The following is a 27,505-nucleotide window of genomic DNA, read 5'->3' on the forward strand; positions in this document are numbered from 1 at the left end:
TTTAAGACAAACTATGTATTTTACTATCAGATTGGCAGAAAGTGAAACTTGGCAACACTCAGCTGGCAAAGCTGTGGGCAAATAGGCACTCATTTGTATTGATGGGAGAGCAAATTGGCTTACACTTCATGGATGGCAATTTGGCAATACCTACCCTTTACCCTTTGACCCAGAAAGCCTTCTGGAATTTTCCCTATATATACTTGCACACAAACAAAAGCTAATTCATTATAGCACTGTTGGAATTAGGAAAAGATGAAACATGGTCCAAGTGTTCACCAACAGGAGACTGGTTAAATGAATTATGCTACCTTCCTACAATGGAAAGCCACGTATCTGTAAGAAAGAAGAATCCTCTCTACATACAATCTCTAAGATACATTGTTCATCAAAAGGCAAAAAGCTGGGCTGGTGGAGCGGCTCTAGTAGTTAAGAGTACCTGCCTAGCAAGTGTGAGGTCCTGAGTTCAAACCCAGTACCACCAAAAAAAAAAAAAAAAAGGCAAAAAGTAACCAAGGCACAGGACAGTGTGTACAGTGTACAGCAACTACCTTTGTGTGAAAGACACAGAAAATCAAGTCACCGGATATCTATTCATACTAGTTTACATTTGTATAAAGAAACTCTGGAAGAATAAAGAATGAATGAATGAAGTGACTTGTGAACTGATGGGAGACAGCGCAAAGAAATGAGGTGTGCATGAGACTCACTAAGTGCTCAATAGTGTTCTGATTTAAAAACTAAAACCAAAACCTAGGGCCTATGCATGCTAGGCAGTACTCTACAACTGAGCTATACCCCCAGCCCCAAGTAACTGCCATGGAGCCCTTCTGTTGGTGGAGCTGGTGTGGGAGTTTCGGCCATCATTTCTGCCTTAGAGTAAGAAAAATGCCATAGAAAGGTCAGCAGCTGAGCTGGGGCCCTGAAGGCTTTCCAGAGGCAAAGACGAAGAACCTTCTAGGCACAATGTTCTGAAAGGAAAAAGGCATAAAGGGCAGAAAAGCAACAGGCCTGTAACAGGAGTGAAAACACTCCAATTACAACAGTGAAGAAGTGGCTGATTAGATTGCAAGGCCAGGTAATGGAGGGTCTTGAATATTAAACTGTTAAGGCCACATGCAGCAAAGGTTCCCAATACGGAAGTGCAGCAGAAGCACTTGGAGAACTTATCAGGTACAGATGCAGGGGCCCCAACTTAGTGAATCAGACTCCAGGGTTGCATGTGGGAGCTAAAGATTTCTGCACGGGAAAGTGACCTGGCCACAGCTATGTACACTATCGGGTGGACTGCTCTGGGTAAGGAGATCAGACCTCGGGTGTACCAAACTCAGGTCCCAGATGCCTCCGTCTGACATAAATGCCCCTCATCTGTGCTACCACAGTGCCCTGTGTGTGCCTCCTGTGTGGAAGTGCAGACCACACTCCCCTGGACAGTGTGGCTGAGTTCCAGCTAGCTTCAGCTCAGTACATGCTACCAGCTGACTGGCCTAAGAAAACATAGAGTAAGGTAGGAGGACAATTAGAAAGCCAATGTCACCCAGGAAAGGGGTAAGAACCTGATCTAGGACAGTGTCAGCAGGCATGGAAATACAGATCAGAGGCTGACAAGGTACCTTTGCTCAGTGCCTAAATGAAGGTGGCATTTAATATTCCTTAGAGGTGCAGTGACAGCTACTTACTCAAAAGCCCAGGCAGTTAGGGGCAAGGCCAAAGACAGGGTCCCCAGGTGAAATTCAGATATTCCACCTGGATTCCACTCTTTGATAAAAATCCTCAAGCCTCATAATGAATGTAATAGGACACAGATGTTCAAATATTCAAAGGCAGTTTCAGTAAACTTTTTCTGTAAAGGTCACAGAGTAAGTATTTTAGGCTTTGAAGGCCACATAAGCTCTTATAAGTGCCTCACTCTTCTAGGTGCGGTCAAAAAAGTCAGAAGCCCTGGGGTGGGAAGCAGCCACAGGCTCTTGCCTGAAGGCCGAGGGTTGAAAGGTCTAGTGGCTGGCTGGGCAGCTTGGTCTGGAGATAAACCTTTCTAGTAGATTCTCTGGGCCTGTCTCACTATCTCTACACTACAGCACAGGGTGTCTTCCGCACAGCTGGAAAGAGCCAAGTTCCCACACTGAAGCTCCTTCCCCAACCAAACCCTCTCCAGCTGATCTCACTTGTGGGTGACAGCTTTCAGGAGGGGCCAGAAGACAGGCTGAGGCAGAGGCTTCTGGTAGGCGTGTTTCTTCCTTTTTCCTCCGGCCTCAGCACGGATGTGTTTGGGATGCAGGCCGTGAATAAACACGGCCTCCAAGGCACTGCACATGGTGTTGGCATCTCCGTCTTCACTAGTGACCACTGTGTCCAGGGACACACACTGCTTCTGCAGTGCCTTCACGGATCCCACCAGTTTCTTCTTGATGACCTAGGCAGTGCCAAACAGAAGACACCTTTAGGGGACAATCCTACAGAGTGCCCCTAAAATGTAACCCTTGGCCTGTCGTTCAATGCGTGTTCAAATACAGTGCGCACGCACCAATGTGTGTATCTATAGATTCCTTCTGCACATTATGACAAATAAAGACACAGCATAGAGAAGATACTATTTGGATATTCTATTGTGGATTCTTCTTGTTTTCTAACCAAACTTCAGTGAACTTATAGCTATGTAATCTTGTGTTTAAATTCTGGCTCCATCACAGTTATGTCTAGGGGTGACTGGGAAGGGCAGGGCTTAGGCTTCCCAGCTAACTTACATGGCCGGGATTCTGCAGAGATGAGCTGCGGGACAGAATGTGCCACTGTAGAACAATAAAAACATGGAAAAGGGCTGGGGTGGGGTTCCGCGGTAGAGGGCATGCTGAGCCTATGCTCAGGGCCTGTGGTAGATCCCAGCACGGTGCCAAACAACAAGGAAATAGCATGGTTACGTTAGGAAAGATCTGGGCCTGGCAGCCAAAGGCTTCCATTCAGTCTCAGCTCTGTCATAACCGGCGGGGGCACCTCAGACCTTTCACTTAACCTCTCTGAGCCTCAGTTTCCCCATCTGTCAGATGAAATAATACTTCCTGATCTTCAGCACTGGGGGCAACGCTCCTTGTGTGTCTCCATCACTTGGCACTATGCCTGGCACATAGTAAATACCTATAATGAATACATTACAAATGTACACAAAATCCTTGGGAAAAGCAAAAGTTATTTAATCATAATTATGTCAAAATTACAAGAAGTGTTTTTTTCCCAAACACACTAGACTACAAGGGATTACAGAAAAACTGGTTTAAGTGTTAGGATAATGGATAAATGTTTAACTCTTTTATTTTGAATTTAGTCCAAACAGTAAATGTTAATAGTTTAGAAAACTAAATTTAAAAAATTAATGAGCTGTATTTACATACCATAAAATTCACCCATTTAAATTATAGAGTTTAATAGTTGTTCAGAGAATTGTGCAACCTTCACCACTGTCTAATTTTAGACCTTTCCATCACTCCCAAAAGAAACACTGTATATTAATGGTCACCAGGGGCTGAAGAGAAGGGAATTGGGAGTGACTGCAGTCAGTCATCTGCTTTCTGTTTTTACAGATTTGCCTGTTCTGCACATTTCATATGAATGGAGTCATGCACCATGTGACCTTTTGTGTCTGGCTTCTTCCACTCAGCATGTTTTCAAGGTTTATCTATGCTATAAGATGTATCAGTACTTCATTCCTTATTCAACTACATGGATATACCATGTTTTATTGATCCATCAGTAATGGACATTTGAGTTGTTCCAAATTTTGGCTATAATGCTATGAACATTTATATCCAAGCTCTTACGTAGACATGTTTTCAAATCTCTTGGGATATACTCAGGCATGGAATTGCTAAGTCATATAAAACCCTGTGCTAGGCTGGGGATATAGCTCAGTAACAGAACACTTACCTAGTATGTATGAGGTCCTGAGTTTGATTCCCAACACCACACAAACCAACCAACCAACAAAACAAACAAAACCTCTGGGTTTAACTTTTCTAGGAAATACTGAACTGTTTTTGAAAGTGTCTGCACTATTTCACATTCCCACTAGCAAATGTCTCATAAGTCCAATTTTTCCACTTTTCTGGGGGGGTGGGGCAGTATTTGGGGATTGAATTCAGGGCCTTGTCCTTGCTAGGCAAGTGTTTGACCACTTGAGCCATGCTCCCAGCCCTTTTATAGCTTTAGTTTGTTTTTAGATAGGGTCTCCTCTTTTTTGCCTGGGCTGGCCTCAGACTGTGATCCTCTGCCTCCCCAGTAACTGGGATTACAGAGATACAGACATGTGCCATCATGGCTGGCTTATTTGTTGAGAGAGACTCATTGCCATTTTTCCTAGGCTGTCCTGGAATTGCAATCCTCCTTTCTCTCCTCCTGAGTAGGTAGAATTTCAGGCTTGCACCACCAAGCCCAACCAACTTTTCACATTTTTGTCAACATTTTTTTATTGTCTTACTGATTATAGGCATCCTAGTGGGTATGAAGTAGTATCTCATTGTGGTTTGGATTTGCATTTCCCTGAGTCTAATGGTAATGAGGATCTTTTCATGTACTTATTGGTCATTTGTTTATTTCTTTGAAGAAATGCTGTTCAAATCCTTTAACCATTTCATAACTGGATTGTCTTTGTATTGCTGAATTGTAACAGTTCTTTATATATTCAGGATACACTAGATCCTTTTCAGATATAGGACTGGCAAATAGCTCCTTTTTCTGGGGGTTGTCTTTTCACTTTCTTCATAGTGCCCTTTGAAGCACAGGTTTTAACCCCGAAAAAGTCCCATTTTAAATGTTCTTTTTATGCAAGATCTTATCAGCAGTTATATAAAAAGTACAAACACTACTGAGTATTTGCTAGGTGCTGAGTCAGAGAATGCAGGGATAAATAGCACGCACCTTCAAGAAGTCCACACCCTCAAGGAGTCATCTATGCTGCCCTTGTAGGGCGCTGAACTCACTGGGGGCTCAGCTCCAGCTCTAGGGAGTTCTGGGTAGGATGGGGAAAGGGTCTTTGCATGAAAGCCAGCAGGAGACAGGTGAAGCTGACCCTCTAGTGGCCAGGAGGGGAAGGCACTCCTCTGAGGGCTGTAGTTACTTTCAAGGAGAAAGTTTTCTGAAGTGGGGAACAGCAATGGGGAGGAAAGGGAAATTCAGGTTTCCCCCAAGAAGCCACCTCTGGCTTCCCCTTATCCTAAAAGTTACCCAACCTCCTGTCTCTCCAAGGTAACTGACAGCCAGTCCAGAGTGCCCAAGACAGCCCAGGGCCAGTTCAGCGTATAGGACTCTCCAAGAGAGGGCATCTAAGGGGCTTTGGGGAGCTGGTCACAAACAATTTTTGTTCAATATGTAAGCTGCCAATTTATTCCAATTAGTGGGGCTACAAACCAGTGCCTGGGAAGAGCTGTTTCAGACCAATCAATGTCTTGAGCAAACTGTGAACAATCACAGTGTAAGGGCAGAGCACTGAGGGCTGAATGAAAATCCCTGGTCTTCAGGTAACCCGCCTTAAATCTTCATTGTGCTTTTCATAGATTTCCATTTTACAAGCAAGAAAATGGCAGACATCTCCCAGGAAGGACAGGATCTCCTCAGAGCCTGCTTTGGCTGGAACCTTTCTCCACCTAGCTGTCTTCATGGGCGGTGCCCATTCATACCAAAGTGAGGAAAGCCAATGCAATGGTAAGCCCTCTGCAGCCCTTTCCACCCTTGATCATCCTGTGCCCACCTACCGGGATGGCAGCCCGGGACTCCTGTCCATTCTCCACCACTGAGAGCATTTCCACTCAGGCACCACTAAGCAAGGAGACTCACATGACACCTGCAGGGACAGATGGTGGCCAGATGAGCATGCTCCCAACTCACCCCGCAACCACAGTCCCCTCCCAGCAAGCAGCAGGCGGTCATCTCGGCTTACTCAAACTGCAACCGAAAGGCCTGTGAGCAACACAAAAGTAAAAACTGAGAGTGGATTTTAAGGAAGGAAAAAGCCAGAGGCTGAGTCCTTGGGAGGCGAGGAGCCCTGTGTGCCATGAGTGGGTGGTAAGGACTCTGAACACCAAAAGCTACACAGACAGCCAGGGTTGGTGGGATGGGCGTGTGGGGGCAGGGAGCCAAAGGCTGCTTCAGGGCACCAGGGAGATGCTTCAGCTGAAGGCACCAAGAACCCATGAGGACCGGGAAGCAGGACTCACAATTCACATTCAAGGCCTGGGCCCTGCACCAGCCCCTGACTCCTGTCCCTGTCCAGGGTCTGCTATCTGGGTTATGGTGGATACAACCAAGCAGCTTCAAAAAGAGACAGGGTCTGTTGCCACACTCTGCTTGTCCATTGGGCAGCACAGGGACAGTCTAAACAGACCAACATGGATTCTGATGGCAATTTCCCTCTAACCAGCAAGGCATGCTGGGGCACAGATTTCTCAGGCAGAGTATGACCAAATAAAACACCCAGCACAGTGTCTGATGTGTTCCAGGTATACATGGTATCTGTAATCCCAGTGGATGTAGCCACCCAAATCTACAAAGAATGCCAATGCCTGAAATATGGGTACCAATAGTTGAAGTCAGTCCATTATTCAATCCCTCAGTGTGGCTCAAGTGGTAGAGCTCCTGCCTAGTAAGCATGAAGCAGTGAGATCAAACCCCAGTGCCACCAAGAAAAAAAACTTGTTAAGGTTGTCTGCTTTCAAATAATTATGATCTAAAGAAGTTAACACAACCAAGAAATGTTACCTAGATTGCAGCATTTGTGCTCTTCCTAATTGTCCTAGGGGTGCCATTTTATTATCTCCACCTGCTAGATAAGGACATGGAGCTGTCCCAGCTCAAGGAAGTACTGGAGATGCCATGGCTGATAGTGGCTTGGTTCCACTGCTGGACCTGAGTGACACCAATCCCAGGTGAGGGGAAACCCCAGAGGCCCGAGAGAGTGCCATCCTCAGAGCTGGACTCAGGGTGGGCTGCGAGGAGGACACTTTGGCTGGGGGCCAAGGCATGGGGTACAGGGAGTATTAAGGCCAGTCTGGCAAGCAAGGCTTACAGGACAGCGTGGAACACGACATCTGGGAAGCAGGGAAACACTGTGGTCCTCAATGAGGCGAGGCTGCCGAGGCAATCTCTGGCCTCTGGGGTTGGCAGAGTAAACCAGGCACAGGGAGTCACCCCGCTGTGGACCTCCTAATTCAGGCCACGCAGAGGGAAACAGGTGCATGGGGACGGTGGTCTGTGCAGGCTGCCAGGGAGAGCCCTGGACCCTGGCTGACTGCCTCACCCGTTACCAAATTATATTCCACCCACCCAACCGCATTCCAGTCACGAGAACTCACCACAGGGAGCAGGGACCCGGCGGGCTGAGCTCCCGGCCGCTACAGCGCCTCAGACTCGGAGCCGACGCTACGGCCTCCGGGCCACTGACAACAGGAAGGGGCGCGGCGGCGCCTGACGCCATCACGTAGGCTCCGCGTCAGGCCCCGCCTCCGGCCCGCAGAGCCAATCGAGGAGCTCAGAGAAGCCGCGGGGCGGGGCCAACCGCTCGACAGCCTGGAGGTGCGGTTCCCCGGGAGCCGTTGCTTGTACCCGTCGCCCGGGTTCCCAGGGCGCCAGCCTCGGGCGGAAGGCTGGGGCACTCGCCCAGTGCGCGTCCGCACAGCCTGCTCCCAGCAGTTCTGCGTCAGACGACTCCTGGCTTCTGAGTCCTTCACCTCGCTTGGCCTTGGCACCAACCTTCCCTCGGCCGAAGGTTGCACTCGTGAGTGAACAGTTCAAGCTCCTCTGTGACTTCTGCAGGGAGCTGTCGCTGTGTCTCTGCTTCGATTTATCAAAGCAGCTGTTAGGGGCGTCCCTCACCTCCCTGTTTGGGGGCTGCCTGTTCTGCAGGAGCGAGAACCTCCCCTCCTCAGTTTTAGGCTAGGTGAGTTGAGTGGGTTCAACACAGCTGATAGTTGAGCGGGAAGATTACAAATGCATACAAACGATATTCTTTTGCTGTTAAACCACCCTTGGTTTTTGTTGTTGTTGTTGTACTCGGGGTACAGGTACATTTTTTTTTGTTTTTCTTTTTTAACACTTCCAGAGGCTTTAATTGATCACCATTATATTTACAGGTGTAGACCAGATAAATGTTGCTTGCAGAGCTTCATATTCTCCACTTGTCTTTTCTTGCTTGCCTCCTCCCCTGCCAACTCTGTAGACCAATATCAGGTGAGACTGCTTTACTGGTTACATAGATCTATAAAATTTAAAAAGACACTTACCAAAAGAAAACTCTCAAATACAGTTATTAGTCAGTAATCGCTACATTAGCTGCCAGAGCTTCACATTCCTATCTTCAGATTATCCCCATTTTACGGGGAAGGAGGAAATAAATTCAGAGGGAATTGAGTTGTACATTGTGACATTTACAAAATTCTTGCAATATACCATAGTTGAATTCACCCCCTCCATCATTCTCATGTATCCCCCTCCCCCAATTCCTGGAATAGTTTCCACAGGTCTCATGAGTACATATTTCCATCATACTCTCTTGCACCCTTTCCTTCTCTTCTCCCCCGTTGAACCCATTTTAAGCAATGCTGGAAGTAAAGGATTTTCTACAGACATCTAGCTACCTTGGAATAGTATATCTGGCACAGCCAGAGCATTGGTGACTTGGCACAAGCATGCTTCTGTCCCCAAATCGAGCATTTAATGTCCCTCTCTTATTCCACTAAGTTTTGCAAAGCTACTGAGTGTTTGGAGCTGTGGGGGAACCCCTCAAAATAACCTCTTGTTTATCAGGAGCCCTTGTGTGCTGGTCTCTTACTTTCCAGGCTCCCGGTCTTTCTGAAGTCTGCAGGTGTGCTTGCCTCTTCTCATCTTACTCTACATGCTTTTGTGAAGTGCAGAACGGCGTGGGTCTTGGGTGTGATGGGGGTGGGGATGGGACAAGAGTGACATGCACAAATGCACATATATATTCCATGTTTTTGCAAACAATTTCATTCATGGATTCTTGCAACCTGCACGAGTTCGTCCTAGCAACCTAACTTGGAGCAACGGGAGACTGAGAAAGGACAAAAGACAAACATGCAGAAAGCTGGGATCAGGTGGACTGGGTGCTCTGGTGGAGACACACACCAGCCTCCACCACCTCCAGCGAGTTTATTATGTACAGGGGCAAACAAGGAAGTGGGATAGCGAAGTCAGTAGCATGACCTTGTAGTTATTGGGAACAGGAGAAACCTGTGATTGCTACTTTCTGCACATACTGTTGCTGTCTGCAGTCATGGTGTAAACATCCTTATTCTTACATAAAGCAACGGTGCGGCATTTTGCTCTCGCTCCCTTCTGCAGCTGGGGGCTGTGCCGACCCCAGCCTGCAGATTGACATGGCTGTGCTCATGTCAAGTTCTCATAGGCTTCTCATACTCCACTCTCCACAATGGACTGTGATCCCACCAGGCAAACTCCAGGGAAAAAAACAATCTCATGTTTTCATGCAACTTGAACAATAATAAAGTAATCTACAAAGTAATCTCAAGTTCGGAGAAGAGAACTTGAGAGGTTTTCAGGTTCATAGCATCTATGAACATGTTTTTAAAAACTGTTGCTTTTTGGGCTTAAAGGTTAGTTCAATCCAACTTCAGTTTTTGATCCTCCATCCCTTATCCATCCCCTTATCTTTTTACAACCAAACCTCCTCTTTATTTTACTTTTGGTATGAGCCTCCTCCATTCCCTGCAGTTGTGGTGGGTTTGAGTTACTGATTTAAGGGCCCTCCTTCAAGGCCCCAGATGTGCACTATGGCAAGCCAGTCAGTGCCTTCCCTTTCCTGACCCATGGTCCAACAGACCAATCAGAGCCCCTTTGAGGGCAGCTTTTCTGTGCGCTATTTCCTGGACTTCAGTGTAGAGCTGGAATTTCTGATTACCAACCTTACAGTTATGGGGCTAGAGTCCTCCCAAGGCCAAAGCCATCACAAAGGAAAGCAGAGAGCCAGATAAAGAAAGATGCACGAGCCACTCATGCAGCCAGCTTTAAGCCCTAGGGTTCCCTGATGTGTTGAAACCAAAGTCTTAGGCCCCCAGCCCAACTCCAGGGGTTCCACATGTCAGGTCCAGCCACTTGCCCCAACACACCAAATAAAGAGATGAGTAATGATGAAGACGGAGAAAGATTTATTATGCTGCTCCGGCACCTCAGGAAGAGGCAGGGTATTCAGCCTGTCTTTGGAGTATAGGCATGAGCTTTTGGGTTAAACAGAAAAAGAATTGGGGCAGCGCATGAAAGGTACGCATAATTACTAAATAGTTCTGGTTACCTGGGCACTGGTGGCTCATGCCTGTAATCCTAATTACTTGGGAGGCTGAGATAGGGAGGATCCAGGTTTGAGGCCAGCTTAGGCAGATAGTTCTCCAGGCCCCATCTTCAAAATAACCAGAGCAAAATGGACTGGAGGCATGGCTCAAGTGGTAGAGCACCAGCTTTGCAAACACCAATGCCTCAGTTCAAACCCCAGTCCTACCAAAAATAACTCAGTAAATAAATAGTCCTGGTCAAAGTATGGCCTGGCTGATCATTCTCGGGGGTTTTGGAGACATTATGGCTGAGGGGATTATTGCTTGAGGGGAAAAAATCTGGTCAGGCTGAGCAAAGCAGTGCTGCTTGGCAGGTGGAGACTCTGGTGTTTTTTCTTGTAGTTTCCTCCTTCCTTTCTTGTAAAGATGTTTTTGATCAGTCCTGCCCTTCCTAGATGCCAAGGTGTTTACAAAGTAACTACAGGGGAGAAGGGCTCAGAGCAAAGGTCACAGATACAACACGGAGACACAGATTCCAAACTTTTCTACTGCTTTTAGTTAATTCATGGGCCCAAGAAAGTAGTCAGTGCTTTTGCTGGGCACCAGTTTCTCAGGAGGCAGAGATCAGGAAGATCAAGGTTCGAAGCCAGCCCCAGCAAATAGTTTGCGAGACCCTATCTTGAAAAAACTGTACATAAAAAAAGAGCTGGTGGAGTGACTCAAGGTGTAGGCCCTGAGTTCAAACCCCAGTACCACAAAAAAAGAAAGTAATCAGTACTTTTCAGCAAAAGACAGTTAATAAGTAATTGTTATGATCTGATATATTATGCACTATTTTTGTTTGTTTCTTTGAAACAGGGTCTTGCTGTGTACCTAGACTGGCTTAGAACTTAAGATCTTCCTTCCTCCTTCTCCCAAGTGCTGTGATTACAGGCATGTACCACCATGCCTGGCTGACATCTTTTGTTTAAGCAACTAGATTTCTTTCACATGGAACATAAAGAGCCTGAACTGACATATTTTTTTGAGCTTGGGTGAGTTATTACCCAATTTCTTCATCTATTATTTGGGGAGAATAAGATGGACCTCCCAGGCAGCTGTAAGGTTTAAATAACATGTAAATTTATACTTAAAATAGGATTGCTATTCGTGATGTAAAAATTTTAGCGTTGGAGACGGACAGGATTTATTTGCCTTACAAACAGTGCTTGTGGCACACAGGGTTTCAGAGGCCCTCTCAGGCCCTCCCAGGATCTGCAGTTATAGGTTGGGAATCACTGCTATCACTGCTCCAGAGGTTAACTTTTGAGCAGGGCAACAGGTACTTCCCTGTGCCCCTTCAATCTAGTGCATTCTTTCTCTAAGAGCCTAGTCATGTTGCAAGGGTCCTCCCATCCCATTCCTACCTTAACTGGCCTGAGTACAGGTTCATTCCAAGCAAGAGCCCCATTCCCTATTTCACTGATTCCAACCTTGCTCAGGAGGTGGAGTGATTGGAGATTATTTCTGTTGTAGAACCAGGAACACCCTTACCAACAGGAACTATGGCTGTCGTTTATTCACATGGAATACAATCACAATTTGTCAGGGAAAAAAAAATGCTAACTGCCTGAGAGTTGGTGAGTTTTTCCTTTAACATCCCTCTACTAGTACTAATTCACTTCTTACTTGTGAGTTTCTAAGAGCAGAGAGGTTGGCAGGAGCTAAAAAGTCTAAGCTGTGAAAAAAATTAAGTGTGAAATCATAAATCTACTAACTTATTTTATAGACAAATTGCAAAGTAATTTCCTGGGAACCATTGTCCCAGTACAGTGATTCCTAGAAGGGATTCCCAATTTGTATTATTTTTCAAATAATTTTTCAAATACTTGATACAAATACATGACCTAAAATTCAAAAGGTATATACAAAAGGGCACACCTATGTGTCATTGCAGCTTCCCAGTTGCCCTCCTTAAAGGAAACCACCATTATCAGTATCTTGTATGTCCCTCCAGAGATATTCTATGGTAGCACTGTCCATCAGAACTGTAATGATGATGTAATCCCAGCTGCTCAGGAAGCAGAGATCATGAGGATCACAGTTTGAGGCCAGACTGGGCAAAAAGTTAATGAGCCCCCCCATCTCAACAAATAAGCTGGGTGTGGTGGTTGGTGCCTTGGTCCCACCTTAATGGGAGGCATAGGTAGAAGGATTGCAGTCTAAGGCTGGCATCAGGCAACAAGTGCGAGACCCTATCCAAAAATTAACAAAAGAAAAAGCTGGGGTTATGGGCTTAAGCAGTAGACCTAGCAAGTGCTAGCCTGAGTTTAAACCCTTGGACTGCTAAAAAGAGAACCGTATAATGATGAAAATGTCTAACCATTGCTGTTCAATATTGCAGTCACTAGCCAGGCACATGTGGCTATTGAGCAATGGAAATTTGGCTAGTGTGACTTAGGTGCTGACTTTTAAATTTTAATTTGTATTAATTTAAATTTATATTTAAATATTGATATGTGGCTAGTGATTACTATATTGGGACCCCAATTTTGTACAGATAATACACAACACACAGTCACGTACGATGCACATTATACTAGCCTTGCTTCATTCACTTACCAGTGCCTAAGTACCATGGAGATAGATTTTTCAAAACTACTACAAAACATCTGTTGTAATTCGTGAGGGCAATCTTGGAGAGCCATGGGCCATCACTTTTTATAGCAAGCTCCAAACTCTCCAACATATATAATGAAGACACCTCACAGCACTCCTAGGTTCCCCATCCCCCCACTTTTACCACCTTGGGTTTGGGGGGGCTTTGAATAGTCCCTTTTGGGAACTGGGGGGAAAATTTACCATGAGTCACTGCCCTAAAACACATTCTCTGCCCACATGGCCTATGCCTGATGGTGGCAGCATTCTTTAGGGTTCATCACAGTTCTTTAAGTGATTCTCCTTTTAAAAAATCAAAGTCTCTGGGGAAGATAGCAATTAAGGTAGAATGTCTGGGCCTAAACTTGGATTTTTGCCTGATGAGAGTGGCCAAGGGGCTTTGAGGAGCATGGGGACTTTGTCGGGGAATCTCACTGTGTTGAGCCATGAGGATCCCTGACTAAGTTTGTGCCTTTATTTTTTTATGGCACTGGGGTTTGGACTCAGGGCCTCAAGCTTGCTAGGTAGGTGCTCTTAGCACTTCAGCCATTCTGCCAGCACTTTTTTGAGATGTTTTTTTAAATTCTCATGAATTATTTGCCCATGCTGGCTTTGATATCTGCCTCCTGAGTAGCTAGGATTACAGATGTGAGCCACTGGCACCCAGCTGGTTTTTGATATTTCAGGTGATGAGAATCTTTTCCATTTCAAATGGTCCCTGGAGATTTTACTAATCTGTTTTGGTGTTTATCCTTTTCTTCTGGAGGTCCTTGTGGGAGGCAGTAGATCCAGTATTTGGTGTCAGACACATCTGGGTACAGATCTCAGCTCCAAAGGGCACAATCCCTTTAGTTTGTGGGGCAATAACATTATTTGCTGACCTCCAGTAAGTCAGTCTATATTGCATACTGAATCACATAGAGAGGCTGAAGGAACAGACTGAAATGCACTCAGCAATATTCCTGAGTCATCCCTAAAGCAGGGCTTGTGTTACACACTGGTGGGAAGGGGGCAGGAGCTGTGTGGAGAGGAAGGAGATGTGGTTCTTGCCTTGTCATGGTTCCTCAAAGTGACCTCAAAGAGAACAGTGACTGAGTCCCTTCCTTCACTACATTGTGTTTCCAGGTGACTGCTGCAAGAGCAGGCCCAGATTGCATAACCTACAAACCAGGGCTCATCAGACATTGAATTACTAGCCCCAGTTTCTTGGCCCACATGGTATCCATGATCTCATTGTGGGTAAACTGTCCTTGCTTGTCCCCTGGCTTTGGGCTTGCCCTGTGGCTTGCTTTGGCCAGTGAGATGAAGTAGAAGTGAAAGTGGCTTGCAGAGGCCTCACGAGCATCTGCTGGTCTTCAGTGGACTTCCTCCTTCACAAGAGAGGAGCATCTCCTCTTAATTACCACCTCCCCACCCTGAGTGCAGAGTGAGCACAGGTGGACAGAGCCACAGGGACAGATGGAGCCAACCAGCTAGCACAGCATTAGAACACAGCTACATTAGCCAGCTACAGACCTGCAAGGGCCATTCTAATCCCCGAGTTGCACAGCATCACTGCAGCATAGCTAACCCATTCCTTATTATTTATTTATCTATTTATTTATTTATTTGTTTGGTGGTACTGGGGATTGAACTCAGAGCCTCAAGCATGAAGTACTCTACCATGTGAGCCAAACTCCCAGTTCTTTTGCTTTTAGTTTTTCAAATATGGTCTTGTGCTAACTTTGCCCAGGCTGGTCATGAACTGTGATCCTCCTACCTCCACCTCCTTAGTAGCTGGGACCATAGTTGTGCCACCACATTCAGCTTAACTCACTCTTTTTTTTTTTTTTTTTTTGGTACTAGGGTCTCAGGACCTCATACTTCTACTTCCTAGGCAGTATTCTACTGCTTGAGCTATGTGCCTAGTCCTTTTGCTTTAGTTATTTTTTGGATAGGGTCTTGTGGTTTTGAGTAGGCTAGCCTGGACCATGGCCCTCCTACTTTTACCTACCACATAGCTGGGGTCACAGGTATGTACCACCTTACCTGGCATGTTTGTTGAGATGGGGTCTTGCTTACTTTTTGTTCTGGTTGCCTTTGAACCACAGTTCTCCTGATCTCTACCTCCTGAATAGCTAGGTAGGATTACAGGTATAACCATCACACTCAGTCCTCTAACCCATTCCTTTTAGTAGGTTGTAAGTTCAGCTATTGCAAGAGAGACCCAACACACAGTGGGTTAGAAAGAAAGCAGTTTATTGAGTTCTCATGTAATAATCCAATTAAGAAGCCCAGGGTTAATTTGGTGGTCCACACTGTCAAGAACCCAGGCTCTGTCTACTTATTGCTCTACCTCATGTAGATGAGGGCGTGACCCTCAAGAAGAGGAAAGCTGAATGGGGTGCAACTCAGTAGCAGATGCTTACCTAGCAGTGTAAGGCCCTAGCCTCCCACCCTAGTGCCCTCAAAACAACAGCAACAAGCAAAACAAAACAGGAGGAGGCCCAAACAGAAGTGCCAAGAGCAGCTCAAGTGGAGGCTTTCTGTGTTATAATGTTGGAAGGAGGGTTTGGCGCCACACCGTGGAGGGCTTGGGTTTGTAGGGCTGAAGGACTTTGAGACTTTGACCTCTGAATACTATGGAGGCTTCATATAAATGAGGGCTATACCCTCGTCTTGTTATGACATACTACGTCAGACAAGAAACTAGAAGCCGTTCTGGATGTTTCAAGAGGATACTGCAGTAGTTAAGGCAGCACACAAAAGCTTGCTAGGATAGGTCCCCTTTGTCTCTAGGATTGACTCGAGGGAAGGTTTGTAGGTTGAAAGGGAAGCACTAACAGCCTATAGAAAATCTGTTTTGGCTTAAAGTATCCAGAGTGCCTTCTAGTTTCTTGTCTGAGGTAGTATGACAGAATAAAAATATATTTTTGGTTTCTGCCCCCAGTTCCTGATACAGAGCTCCTAAAAACTTTGGAAACTTTTTGGGTGATGGGAGCATTTTTTTGTTCTAATGAAGCAACTTTTGGTGGGCTCCTAGGTGGGGGCTGGTCACCAGAAAGACTAAATCATAATTGGGTATTTAAAACTTTAAGCTCCAGTATTCAGCCTCTGGGGGGGAGATGAGGAGGTGGAGATTAATGATGAATCATGTCTGCATGATGCAGCCTTCCTAAAAAAATCCCAAAAAATGGGATTCAGAATGCTTCTGGGTTCATAGACATATCCACATGCTGGGAGGGTGGTGTATCCCAAATCCATGCTCCGTGGGAACATTTCCAGCCAGACCTCACCCTATGTATCTGTTCATATGGCTGTTCATTGTACCCTTTAAAATATCCTTTTTAGGGCTGGAGGCATGCATCAGGTGGTACATGAGGACCTGGGTACAATCCTCAGTACAATAAATAAAAATAAATAAAACAAAACACAATACTCTTTTGTACTAGATCCACAGTAGGAAGTACAGTTTTCCTGCACTCCAGGAGTCATTCTGTCAAATGATCAAACCTGAGGTCAATGGTTAGTCAGAAGCATGGGTGACAACCTGGACTTGAGATTGGCCTCAAGTCCTCCTCTGAAGTAGAGGCAGTCTTGTAGTACTGAGTCCTTAATGCGAGGAGTCTGGCACTAACCCCAGTTGGTAGTAAAATTAAGTGGAATTATAGGTTACCCAGCTGGTGTCCACAGAAAATTGGAAAATTGCTTGGTGTGGGACAACCCCCCATCTAATGTCAGAAGTAGAGAAAAGGGTTGTTTCCTAATGCAGGTAGTATTAAAATATGTCTACAAATTCTTTGAATCTTCTTTCTTCAAAAGGCAGAGTCTAAATCCTCTCTCCTCGAGTGTAGGTTGGATTTAGTGACGTTTCTGTTCATGTGGTGTGGCAGAAGGGTGCTGTGTGCTTTCTGAGGCTTGGTCATAAAAATAAAAAGTGTTTCTGGAGGAAGCCCAGCCATCACGATGTGAGGACATTCAGTCAAGTAGCATGTGGACAGGGCCACACAGGCAAGACACAGCGTGAGGGAACGAGCCACCTCGGAGGTGGATCCTCCAGCCTCAGTCAAGCCTTCAGATGGCCACAGCCTTGACCGAAGTCTTGAGAATCTCATGAGAGACTCAGAGCTGGAACCGCTATAGCTACTCCTCAATTCTTGACTTGCAAACACTGTGAGGAATAGGAGCTTACTGTCATTTTAAGTCACAGTCGGGGGGTGATCTGGTACCCAGCATTAGGTACGTGATACTTTGATGCATGGATTGAGTCAGCCAGACTGGAGACCCTCTGAGCTGGTGTATTAGTGGTGCCCTTGCAATGGTTGGGGATTTTTACCCCAGGCTCCAAGTCTTCCCCTCCATGCCAACTGCTCATTGATTTTCCTGGGCACAGAATTCCTTACCCACTGTCACATAAGGGGGACAGTAGCACCAAATGCTGAAATGTAAATTAGGGTGATTTTTTTTTTTTTTTTTGGTGGGGAGGAGAGGTACTTACAAGCAGAATGTTAACAGTACACTCTGTCTCCCAAGCTTTCAGAGAAGGAAAGTCAGGCCAGGTTTAGCAGGACTGTGGGTACCAAGGCTGGAGTTTCTGTATGGAAGGAGCCTGTCTTGGCATGTATTGTATGTTTATAGGACTAGGGAAACAGGGAACATCTATGTTACCTTTGTGGCTGTTGCTTGGTGGAGAGATGACCTCATTAGCCTAATTTTTCCAACTGAGCTTGGTGGTTCCTGTTGAGCTAGAAAAACCCCTGCTGAATCAAACACCCTATCTGGAGCTCCATTTTTCTCCCAGTTCCTGCTTAGTCCAGACCCCTGTGACCTCCTGCTCTCCCTCTACTTTTAGGCCACCATCAAAGGACTAAATTCCAAACTTGATCATGTCTTCTCACTTTGTAACCCATCAGTAGTTCAACCTCTGGTTCCTGTGCCTTTGGGATCAGGGTCCCTGGCCCCTATGCAGTGTGTAGCATTTATGCCTTTTACTCCTTGCACGCTTGCATGTCATGCTCCAGAACATCAGACTGCCCACATGCAGGCCTCCCTCAAGGATTTGTGCTTCCTTGCCATTGTACTGTCCACTGTCTAGATGCCTGTCTTTCCTGTTGTCAGAAAGGAAATCTTTATTGTCAGGAATCAACTTTATTCCTTTTCTCTTCATCCCTAGTATCTGCTCTATTCCAGCAAACCCAGAGTTGGACCACATCTTGATAAGCAGCCATGGTCTCATCCAATACACTTGTCTTCTCAGTGTGGATTGAGATGTCTGTACATCCTCCCAGCCTAGGAGCCCCCTGAGAAAAGGGACTCTGTCCTAGTCAATTCTTTCCCCAGCACCGTCACAGCATCTTGCATGTAACCCATACCCAGCTTAAGTTCCATCCCTTTTTGGACTCTCCCTAGGCCACCTAACTTTTCCTTCACTGAACTGACATATCTCTGGTCTGCAGCATTTTTGCCCTAATTATATTTTGCCTCATTTCATCATCTTGTTAAAAATGTCTCATTTCTCTGACAGGTTTCGCTGGGATCACTGAGAGTTTTCTTGTAGTGGCATTGGTCTGGTGTCCACTTCTTTCACTCAGGTCTCAGCTAAGAGCTGGTCTTCTGAGCTATAGTTTGCCCATCAGTAAGATGGAGACAGTCATGTTCTGTGCCACCCAACCCAAGACACCATTCTTCTTCCAGATTACAGCCAGGGGTGTGTGCCTGGCTTGAGGACAGACAGCTGGCCACAGGCTGGCCGGGCAGAAAGTCTGGATTGGGGCAGAAATTCTGCCCCATCTAGGACCAGCTGGACAATGTAGAATATAATGCTTGTGAGTTTTAATTAATTGTACAATTTAATTGTACAAATTTGAGATAGGGTTACATAAAAAAAGAACTTCACTTTTTGTGTCAAATTTAAAATAATGCAAATATGCCAAAATAAAGCTTCTTGGAGTCCTGTGTCACACTTTGGGAAGCCCGAAGTACCTTTCTTATTAGCTCCTGTCTTTTTGTTCAATACTTTTATTAGGGAAACACCTCTATCCAGGTACTAGTGGCTCATGCCTGTAATCCTAGCCACTTGGGAGGCTAAGATTGGGAGGATCACAGATTGAGCCAGCCCAGGCAAACAGTGCTCCAAAATAATTACAGCAAAATGGACTGGAGGTGTGGCTCAAGCAGTAGAGCGCCTGCTTTGTGAGCATGAAGCCCTGAGCTCACAAAATAAAAAAATAATGCAAAAAAAAAAAAAAAAAGTTGCTAAATGATGAAAGACTGTGAAATGCCTAACCCAAGGCCTGACACCAAGTAAGCTGATTTTAAGTGGTAGTTGTTGGTGCTTCCTGTTATGATTACTATTTAGTCTTGTGCTTTAAATTCAGTAAATATTTTTTGGCTCACTTGTCACCATAGAAGGAGAAACACTGGTTTTCATTTTTAGGAAGGAACTTTGGGAAGCATCAAGATAACAGGGATCTCCTGCCCAGAATTAGCTAACTTATCAGCCAGATGAGGAACTGACAGGCCACTAACTGCTTGGAACCCTAACCAGCAAAACCCACTGAGCTGCTTTCCAGGCACACTGCTCCTCCAGGAGACCTGGGGCTGTTCATCCATTTGTGGCTGGCACCGTTTCATCTCATATTACTAGAATGCCATCATTTTCTTGTGTTCAGTAGGTGGATTATTCTTGTTTATTCTGATTTTCTTTTACTCACAAATGTGTTTAATACATTCTCAACATGATTTATTAATAACTGTTTTTGAGCATGGAGTGAAGGACCCCTTGTGTCCTTTGTAAATAGCTACTTGCAATCATGTAGCTACCGATGCCCATTGGACAAGGCAGGAAGCAGATAGATTTGGAGCAGGGCAGAACTGGAAGGAGCTGAGCAGCAAATGTGCAACCCTCAGTGAGGTTAGGAGAGGCTGTGGAGCCCATGTGAATGGAGAAGTAGCCCCACCAGTTTATTTTTGGAAATAAAGGCTAGGGAGGGCAGTCTTGGGAAATTATCCTGCACATTCTTACACTATCCCTCTGGTACCTCTCTACAATTGTCCAAGGGTCAATTGTGTTTTGGTGCAGTCCTGGGCCTTCACCTTCAGCCATTCCACTAGCTCTTTGTGTGTGTGTGTGTGTGTGTGTGAAGGGTTTTTTCGAGATAGGATCTCTTGAACTATTTGCTTGGGCTGGCTTCAAATCGAAATCCTCCTGATCTCTGCTCTGCCTCCTGAGTAGCTAGGATTACAGGAGTGAGCCTGTACTGGTGCCTGGCAGGGTCAATAGTTTTAAAAGAAAAACAAACTAAGGTCAATTTTCTACCCATTTGTCAAAGTGGAGAACACTTCTAAGACAGGCTACATACTCATGTAATAGTTTGAGGGCTTGGGAAAAAAACCCACAAGACCTGGCCCCACAGTGCAGTAGGCTCACTGATCTAGATATTCTAGTGTCCCCAACACCAAGTGAGAAGTTCTACAAGGTGTATGGTCTCCAGGGGGCAGGGGGTCAGACACCTCGGAAATGACTGGTTCTTGATGAACAGAGGAAAGGGCAAGAGAACAACTGGGATTTGACTTAAAACTCCGCATCCGTTGTAGATGTGTTTTCTGATTCCCCGAGGATGATTAAACTGGGGGAGCTAAGGCAGGAAGCTCTCTTCTCTGTCTACACTGCTTCTTCCAGAAGCGTGACTGCCACAAAGGAGTCCAGCATCAGTTCTAGTTTTCCTGCCTGTGTCCTTGTTATTTGCACATACATTATTTAACTCTTTAGGTTTTAATTTCTTACTACATGGATAGAATGAGTTAGAAATTTTACACATTTTAATGAGAATAATAAGTGTTTGACAAGCAGTGTCAAACAAAAATTTGCCAGTTTCTGAGGCGGGATGGGCATCACTGTATGGGCTGAGTGGAGAGCACCTCAGCCAGTTCCCTCTTCTCACCCTCGGGCTGAATCTGCCTGTGCTGGAATTGTTATGACGACTTCGCTGAGCTCCCTGGGAGAATCATTCAAGCCTTTTTCTCCTGAAGATCCAGAACTGTCTACGATGACTTCAGTGAGCTCCCTAGGAGAAGAAACAAGCAAAGCTTTTACTCTAAAGAGTCCCAAATGTTCCTTACTCCCATGTTAGACAGGAATCTTAAATCACCCCTTAGCCATTTACCCTGCATCTTTATTGAAAATCTCATCCTCATCAGAAGAGTCCTTGTCATGTAGCTTCTGGGCCATATTTTTCTTCCGGGTGGCACTGAGAGGTCTGTACATATCCCTAAGCCAGAGTGGCTGCCTTAAGCAAAGGAAGCCCTCCTAGAAAAGAGAAGGGGAGATATTAATTCTGCTTTCCCCTCCCTTTTCCAACCACAACACCAAGTCCTCTTCAAACTTGCCTGACTCTCACTTTCTGTTGGGTATCTCCTGCGCAGAAACGCGAAAAAGCCCCTTGGATGAAAACACATGCACAAGACAGTTAGTGATTCATGCTGTTTTACAAGTCTCTTATGATGTACATCTCAGGTCTTACTAAGACAAAAACTTGTGCTTTGGTCCATAATCACAATGAGCAAAGTCACCCCAGACCTGGGGGCTTGAAAACAATTCCATGCATGCAGGGCTTCCAGCAGCTGTCCATGCCTGTCCCAAAGAGCCCCACATGTCTGGGGAGACCTTTGTGTGTGGCTTGCATGCAGCATAGGCAGGATCATCAGCTCCACTTTTCTCCTCTGCTAAGTACCCCTGTGCAGTGAACAAACTGCACAACCATACTGGGAAGAAGCATTTCACGCTCTCCAGAGTCTTTCATATCAGTCCCCTGCAAACTTGATTTCTCATGCATCATTTGCTCACTGGGTTGGGGTGAGGAGTGAGGGAGAAGGTGCTTTTGTTTTCCTAGCCGCTTTACCCATAAGTTGAGTCACACCAAGCCCAAGCAAATGTCTGAGTCCAGCTAATGAAGTTATCTAGCTCAAAGATTTTTCTACTGCAGGCTGTCACTAATAAATGTGGCATGAAATCAGTTTAACGGGCATGACTAGCACTAACACACAACGTATCTTTTCTGAATACAAACAATAGGAAAAGTCAGAGTGTATCATTCCAGAGACTATGGTTGTCTTCATGGCATATAAGTACTGATTCATGATATAATATGTAATCACAGCCCAACCACAGTGTAATCAATGGAGAAGTGTCAGGCTTGAAAGGAGCCACCTTCCTGATAACTCACTAGCAGTGTGACCCTGGGATAAGGTATTTCCTCTTTCTCCTTCTCCATTTCCTTACTATAAAAGGAAGAGACAAACTACTGTTTCTCCTAGCTAAAACTCTATGAGGTTTGGATAAAAGAGAGAGTAGAGATGAGAAGGTAACCAGTAGGATTGAGAAGGTCAGTTTTCCCACCACTTTAGAGGAAGGACTCAGACGCTCTATCTTTCACCAGCCCTGTGTCCTAACATCCTGGGGCTTCCTAACCCAGTTCCCTAGAAGGCCTCTTCTTGGGCCTGATGCCCACCAGCAGCAGGAGCAGGCACAGCCCAAACCTCTTACTCTTCACCCTCTATGCTTGAGGGACTAATTACAGCAAAGTCCTGGCTATCTCCGCCTTGGCTAGGGAACAGCTTTTGCTGGAGCCCATCAAAACCCTATGGGAAATATGTATACTTTACACCTCTGGCAGTTTCCTCCTTGTTAGACCAGGGGATCTAAAGAGATGAGTTCTAAGTTCTCCCCTCGTTCTCAGACCCTCATAAAAAGACCTATATTTACCTTGAGGAGCCTTCTCTATCATCCTCTGTTGTTCGTCTGTGGGAATAAATCTGTTTTTGGAAGAAAGCACAATCATGATTATCCACCACAGTGAACACTATCTTCAAATCTTTATCCAGTCCTTGTATTTAGGTCTTATTTACCCAGTGAGATAACTTTTCTGAACACAGGAATTCTACTCTGTTAATAGTTCTTCTCTTCCACAGTACCTAACTTAGGATCTTGCATGCAGCTGGCACTTAATACATTGTATTGACTGTTTTAGATGAAATTCAGCGGATAATTCCTAACAGAACCTTCAAATAGAAAAAGGAAGCATCCTTAACTTGATTAAAATATACGTATCTAATAGTCACCTTAAAACGACAGAGGTCACTGTGCGAGGGGACCTGGAAGTGGTGAAGAGGTCTCATAGAGATGAATCAATCTGGGTTGTAATACACATGTGCATAGAAGCAATGCTAGGAATCTCTCTGTATAGCTATCCTGATGTCAAACTGGTAAAAATGCTATGTCTTTCTTATTGTTGCTTATGTCTTGTCTTCAACAAAGTTGGAGAAGAGGGCAGAACAGGTTCTGCCTGGAAGCAAGGAGGAGGGTCGGGGGGAGAGGGAGGGGGCGGAGAAAGGGGTGGGGGGCAGGGGAGAGAAGTGCCCAAACAACATATGCACATATGAATAAATAAAAAAAAGAAAAAAATATCTACCAGAAACCAAAACAACAGTGTTGTTTCAAAATCAAAAATAAAGAGTAAAATGTTTCTTATTATTGCTTGGAGACACTGCTGTTGAGGAGGTCCCAGTCAATGCAATAAGGAAAATAAATGTGGTATAAGCACTAGAAAGGAAAGGACAAAATATTACTATTTGGATGTGAAATGATGGACAACCCAAAAGCCCAAGAGAATTAACTAAACTTTTATTGGAAGTAATGAGAATTCACCAAGTCGGCTAAGTACAAAATAAAGAGATCAGCCCACACACCTCAGCCCACACACCTCAATACCTTTCCTGTGTACCTATATGAATTGGAAAAATGGAAGAAAGATCCCATTTACACTAGCAATAAAGATGTAGAAAGTCCCACAGAATAAACTTAACCAAAGATGTATAATATTTATGTGATTAAAACTCAGGGCAGGGCATGGCAATTCATGCCTGTAATCCCAGCTACTCAGAGGGACTGGAGGACCATGGTCCCAGGCTGGCCCTGGCAAAAACCTGAGACCCTATCTCAAATACTAGGCATTTGCCTGGCAAGTGTGAGACCCTGAATTCAAACCCCAGTACGAAAACAAAACCAAAAACAAATGCAGCCATAAAACCCTCCCCTGGAGAATGTTAAGAGAATGAATTTACAGTCAGAGAAATTGGAGTTTTTTTTTTTTTACCTTCAGTTTTGCCACTGGACCCTTAAATGATCTCCTTCATTGGTAAAGCAGGATCAATGAGCTCTTCCTCACAGGATTTTTGTGAGGATCTGTGGAAAACTCTTTGTCCTGTCTATAAATGCTAAGATTGCTATGGCATCAGAGGCAAAATCTACCAAAGGTTCCTGCCCATGGCATCAGGCCTACTAAGCTCTTTTCTACCACAAAACTATAAAAGTACTGCCTGTGTTTTCTCCTAATACTTTTATACTTAGTTTCCCTCTCTCTCAGAGCTCGCTCTCTTCCTCCCTCCCTCTGTCTTTCTCTCTCTCCCTCCTTCCCTCTTTGTTTCTGTCTCTCTCTTCCCCGTCTTTACATTTACCGAAATATGTTTGTTTAAGGTGAAAGTAGGAATGTTTTGTTACTTGCTCCCACATAGTTAGGCAGCTGTTCTATTACCATTTGTTTATTTTCTCCCACTGACTAGAATATTAGAAGGTGACATTTCAAAAGTCACCTAGTGTTAGGCTAGGAGTGTAGCTCAGTGTAGCACCTGGTTAGCACGTGCAAGGCCCTGGGTTTAATTCCCAGCACAGACACACACACTCCTTGGGAACACCTCGTCTGTCTGTTGCTGGACGCTGTATGCTACTTGAAATAAATATTGCATTGTGTTATTCCTCATTGTGGAGTTGACACAATGCTTATCTCTCTTCCTTTGACTGCCATTACTTTCTACGGCAGGTAAAACACTGCAGGCTTCCTGTCCTTTCAGAGCTTATTATTTAAGCAGGCAAAGGAAATAATGAAAACACAAATAAATACAAATACAGATTGAACTGTACATACAGATTAAAACAGTATAGGAGTTTATAGAAATTTCAAGAAAGGCCATAGCCACTGGGAGATGCAGAGGGTACTGCCTGTGCAGTGGCCAGTGATCATCTTCCCGGAGGTCTTCATAAACTAACACCTGCCGGTCCCTGACTCCTAGATACAAATTAGACTCTGTCATCTTACTGGTATCGCAGGCTTGACAGTGAGAAATACTATTTCATAGAGAGAAGACTACGTACACCATTACAGAATTACTTTTCTGTAGAGAGTGGGAAAATCCCTTTGGTTTTCAGTTTGTGGGTTTGGAGTCTATTACAAAGACAACACATATTCTGGAAACCTGAACAAATTGTGGTCCTTACCTCAATGATACAGATAATTATCAAAATCATCAGTACTGTGGCCAAAGATCCTGCCAAGATGACCTTGTTGTTATAACCAGATCCTGGAACTTCTTCTGTAAACTAAAAAAAAAATTTTTTTGTTAAATAACAAAGAGATGGGAAGGATGAAAACTATTTAAAATCCCATTCCAGCAGGTGAGTAGTTTAGGGGAATTAAAGAACACACCAAATGTAGTGTGTTACATGCCTCATTAATTTGCATTTTTTTCTATTAATTTTTATCTGTTTTAGGTCCCACTTCACTCACCAAAGAAACAAAGTGGGAGACACTGTCTTGGCTTCATAACTTTGCACTAGACTAGAGCCACTGGTCTTCCTGCTTCAGTGGCATATCCTAAATGATTTGCTCACCTCACTTGATTCCTGCCCCTTCTGTTTACTCTGAACGTCTGTGTTGTCACTGATGTAGTCCTTTGTTTTCCACTGGTCTGTATCCCAGTCAGTTCTGGATGTACTGGCTTCTTGCTGTGTACTGAGAACTTTCATCAGGTAGCCTGTTCTGAGGATGAATTTAGAACAGACTGCCTGCACATCAGGATCAGAGCAGTCAATTCCCAAGGTCCTAATCATACGAGAAAGAAGTGCTCTCACATCACTGTTGGGGATGAGGGACGGAAGCTGCTGGATTAGCTTCGATAGAAGATGATCAGCCAGGGGTACCAATGTGCTAAGGACATCTTTGGTGGGTGAGTCAGTGCCCATGCTGGGGTATTCCCAGTGTATCTCACTGGTTTGTTTCACAGTTGGTATTTCATCAAATGCACCCACACTGGAATCTGCATCAGCAGCATTTTCCTGGTTTGTGGCTTCAGAGAGAGTATCTTCTGGCTCATCCGTGTTTGCCATAAGAGCACTTCCTTCAGTCTGCTTTTGTATAGGCGTGTCCTCTATAACAGGTTCTGAAAAAACATTTAATTCTGAAAACGGGTTGTTCTGAGAACTCAGGTCTCGCAAAGATGAAAAGGACCTTCGTGAAGGGGAACTTATGAGGTTTCTTACGGCAGAGAATGGAGGCCTGTGTGCAAGCAGCACGTTCAAGTGTGACTTTTTCTTTCTGGATTTGGGTATTCTATGGAGCACATGAGAGCCTGTTTGATGAAGGTGATTTTTTTGGTCATTTGTGCTTGGTTTAGAAGCCTGCATGTTTCTAACTCTAGCATTTGCATCTTCTAAAACAAACATGGTGTAGGTTAAGTCTTTTGCTTTATTTCTGACCTCAGGGAGTGGTTTTGCAGTGGTGGACACTGAGTATGGAATTAGGAGAGAAGAGACCGTTGCCTTCTGTTCTTTTGTGAGTGAGGGCTCTGTTTGGAAGGTGAACTCCTCTGATATCCTGGGCTCCTGGACCATGTGAAGCTGCTCCAGCTCCCTTAGGGGTGGTCTCTTATCCCTCCTTTCTGCAGCAATAGTCTCCACAAGAGGTGGGGCACTCTGCTTCTCCCAGATGCTCTGTTTCCTCACTTCCTTGAAGGGCCTTTTCTGTGTGCCTTTTGGCCCCTTGAGGACTCTGTTCACCCTCTGCAGCCTTTTCTCTGCAGACTCTGCCAGGCTGTTTTCCTCTGGTTGGGCAGTGTCCATTTTCCTTTGAAAGATTTGGCGTTTAGATTTGGGACCTAAAAGGCTGGGCTGCATAAACATGGCTGCTTTTTCTTTCTCTTTAACTTCATCAATTTTTTCCTGAATTTCTGCATCTAACACATTTTCCAGAAAATAGAGCTTGTTCAATTTATTTTTGTAAGCTAAGTTGTTTGAAGAAGGCTTAAGAGTGGGTCTTCTTATATTATTTTTCAAATTATCAGGAGAATTATTTCCATTTAACACATTGGAAAAAAGCAGCTTAATGAATGGTAACAATTTTGATTCTGCCTCTTCCAGATTTCCCTGCGAGAAAAATGGCAATATGTAATTTAGTGCACTAATGAGATCACTTTCATCATTAAAGGCTGGCTGCTCATTTATGAAGCCAGAAAAGCTGACACTATTTTGGTCCTCATATCCCCTTTCTGGTTCAATAGTCAGCTCGGTGCTTGTGCTCTTCTTCCGGGTCTGTAACACCTTCATGAATTTTCCTTCTGTATTTCCTATAGATGCTTCTTCAACTGTCCAAAAAAAAAAAAAAAAGACTGCTGTTGATAAGGGAAGACTGGTAGCCAGTTTTGTTTTTTTTTTAATCAGTTCATCGCCACATATCACAGTCAAATAAGTAGGGGTAGGCAAATATTTGAGTGAC

General features: G+C 44.8%; 1 protein-coding gene and 2 long non-coding RNA genes across 22 annotated transcripts in view; 1 reads left to right on the forward strand and 2 right to left on the reverse strand.

The window, feature by feature from the left end:
- On the reverse strand, positions 1-7,407 carry LOC109676012 (uncharacterized). Its single transcript, XR_002211498.2, has 3 exons — positions 7,338-7,407; positions 5,742-5,830; positions 1-2,413 (listed from the first exon to the last, which is right to left on the reverse strand). It is a non-coding gene; the product is annotated as an uncharacterized lncRNA (long non-coding RNA).
- Positions 7,408-7,532: 125 nt separating this feature from the next.
- Positions 7,533-27,505, forward strand: part of LOC109676013 (uncharacterized) — a 355,135-nt gene continuing 335,162 nt past the window's right edge. For 7 of the 13 annotated variants that reach the window (XR_012438536.1, XR_012438541.1, XR_012438534.1 and 4 more), the window contains exons 1-4: positions 7,533-7,921; positions 8,115-8,900; positions 11,145-11,320; positions 11,802-11,905. This is a non-coding gene — a long non-coding RNA (uncharacterized lncRNA). The remainder of the gene's footprint in view (positions 7,922-8,114; positions 8,901-11,144; positions 11,321-11,801; positions 11,906-27,505) is intronic. The other 6 variants (XR_012438537.1, XR_012438538.1, XR_012438543.1 and 3 more) reach the window with 6 other exon arrangements.
- Positions 20,697-27,505, reverse strand: part of LOC109679135 (leucine-rich repeat-containing protein 37A2-like) — a 127,873-nt gene continuing 121,064 nt past the window's right edge. For all 8 annotated transcript variants that reach the window (XM_074045628.1, XM_074045629.1, XM_074045630.1 and 5 more), the window contains 6 exons: positions 25,627-27,374; positions 25,234-25,335; positions 22,666-22,715; positions 21,291-21,342; positions 21,068-21,210; positions 20,697-20,968 (listed from right to left, as the gene is read on the reverse strand). In XM_074045628.1, coding sequence (XP_073901729.1) covers positions 20,842-20,968; positions 21,068-21,210; positions 21,291-21,342; positions 22,666-22,715; positions 25,234-25,335; positions 25,627-27,374 — 2,222 coding nt within the window. In that variant the 3' untranslated portion in view covers positions 20,697-20,841. The remainder of the gene's footprint in view (positions 20,969-21,067; positions 21,211-21,290; positions 21,343-22,665; positions 22,716-25,233; positions 25,336-25,626; positions 27,375-27,505) is intronic.

This window comes from Castor canadensis, chromosome 11 (assembly GCF_047511655.1).
Source record: "Castor canadensis chromosome 11, mCasCan1.hap1v2, whole genome shotgun sequence".
Classification (NCBI taxonomy): Eukaryota; Metazoa; Chordata; class Mammalia; order Rodentia; family Castoridae; genus Castor; species Castor canadensis.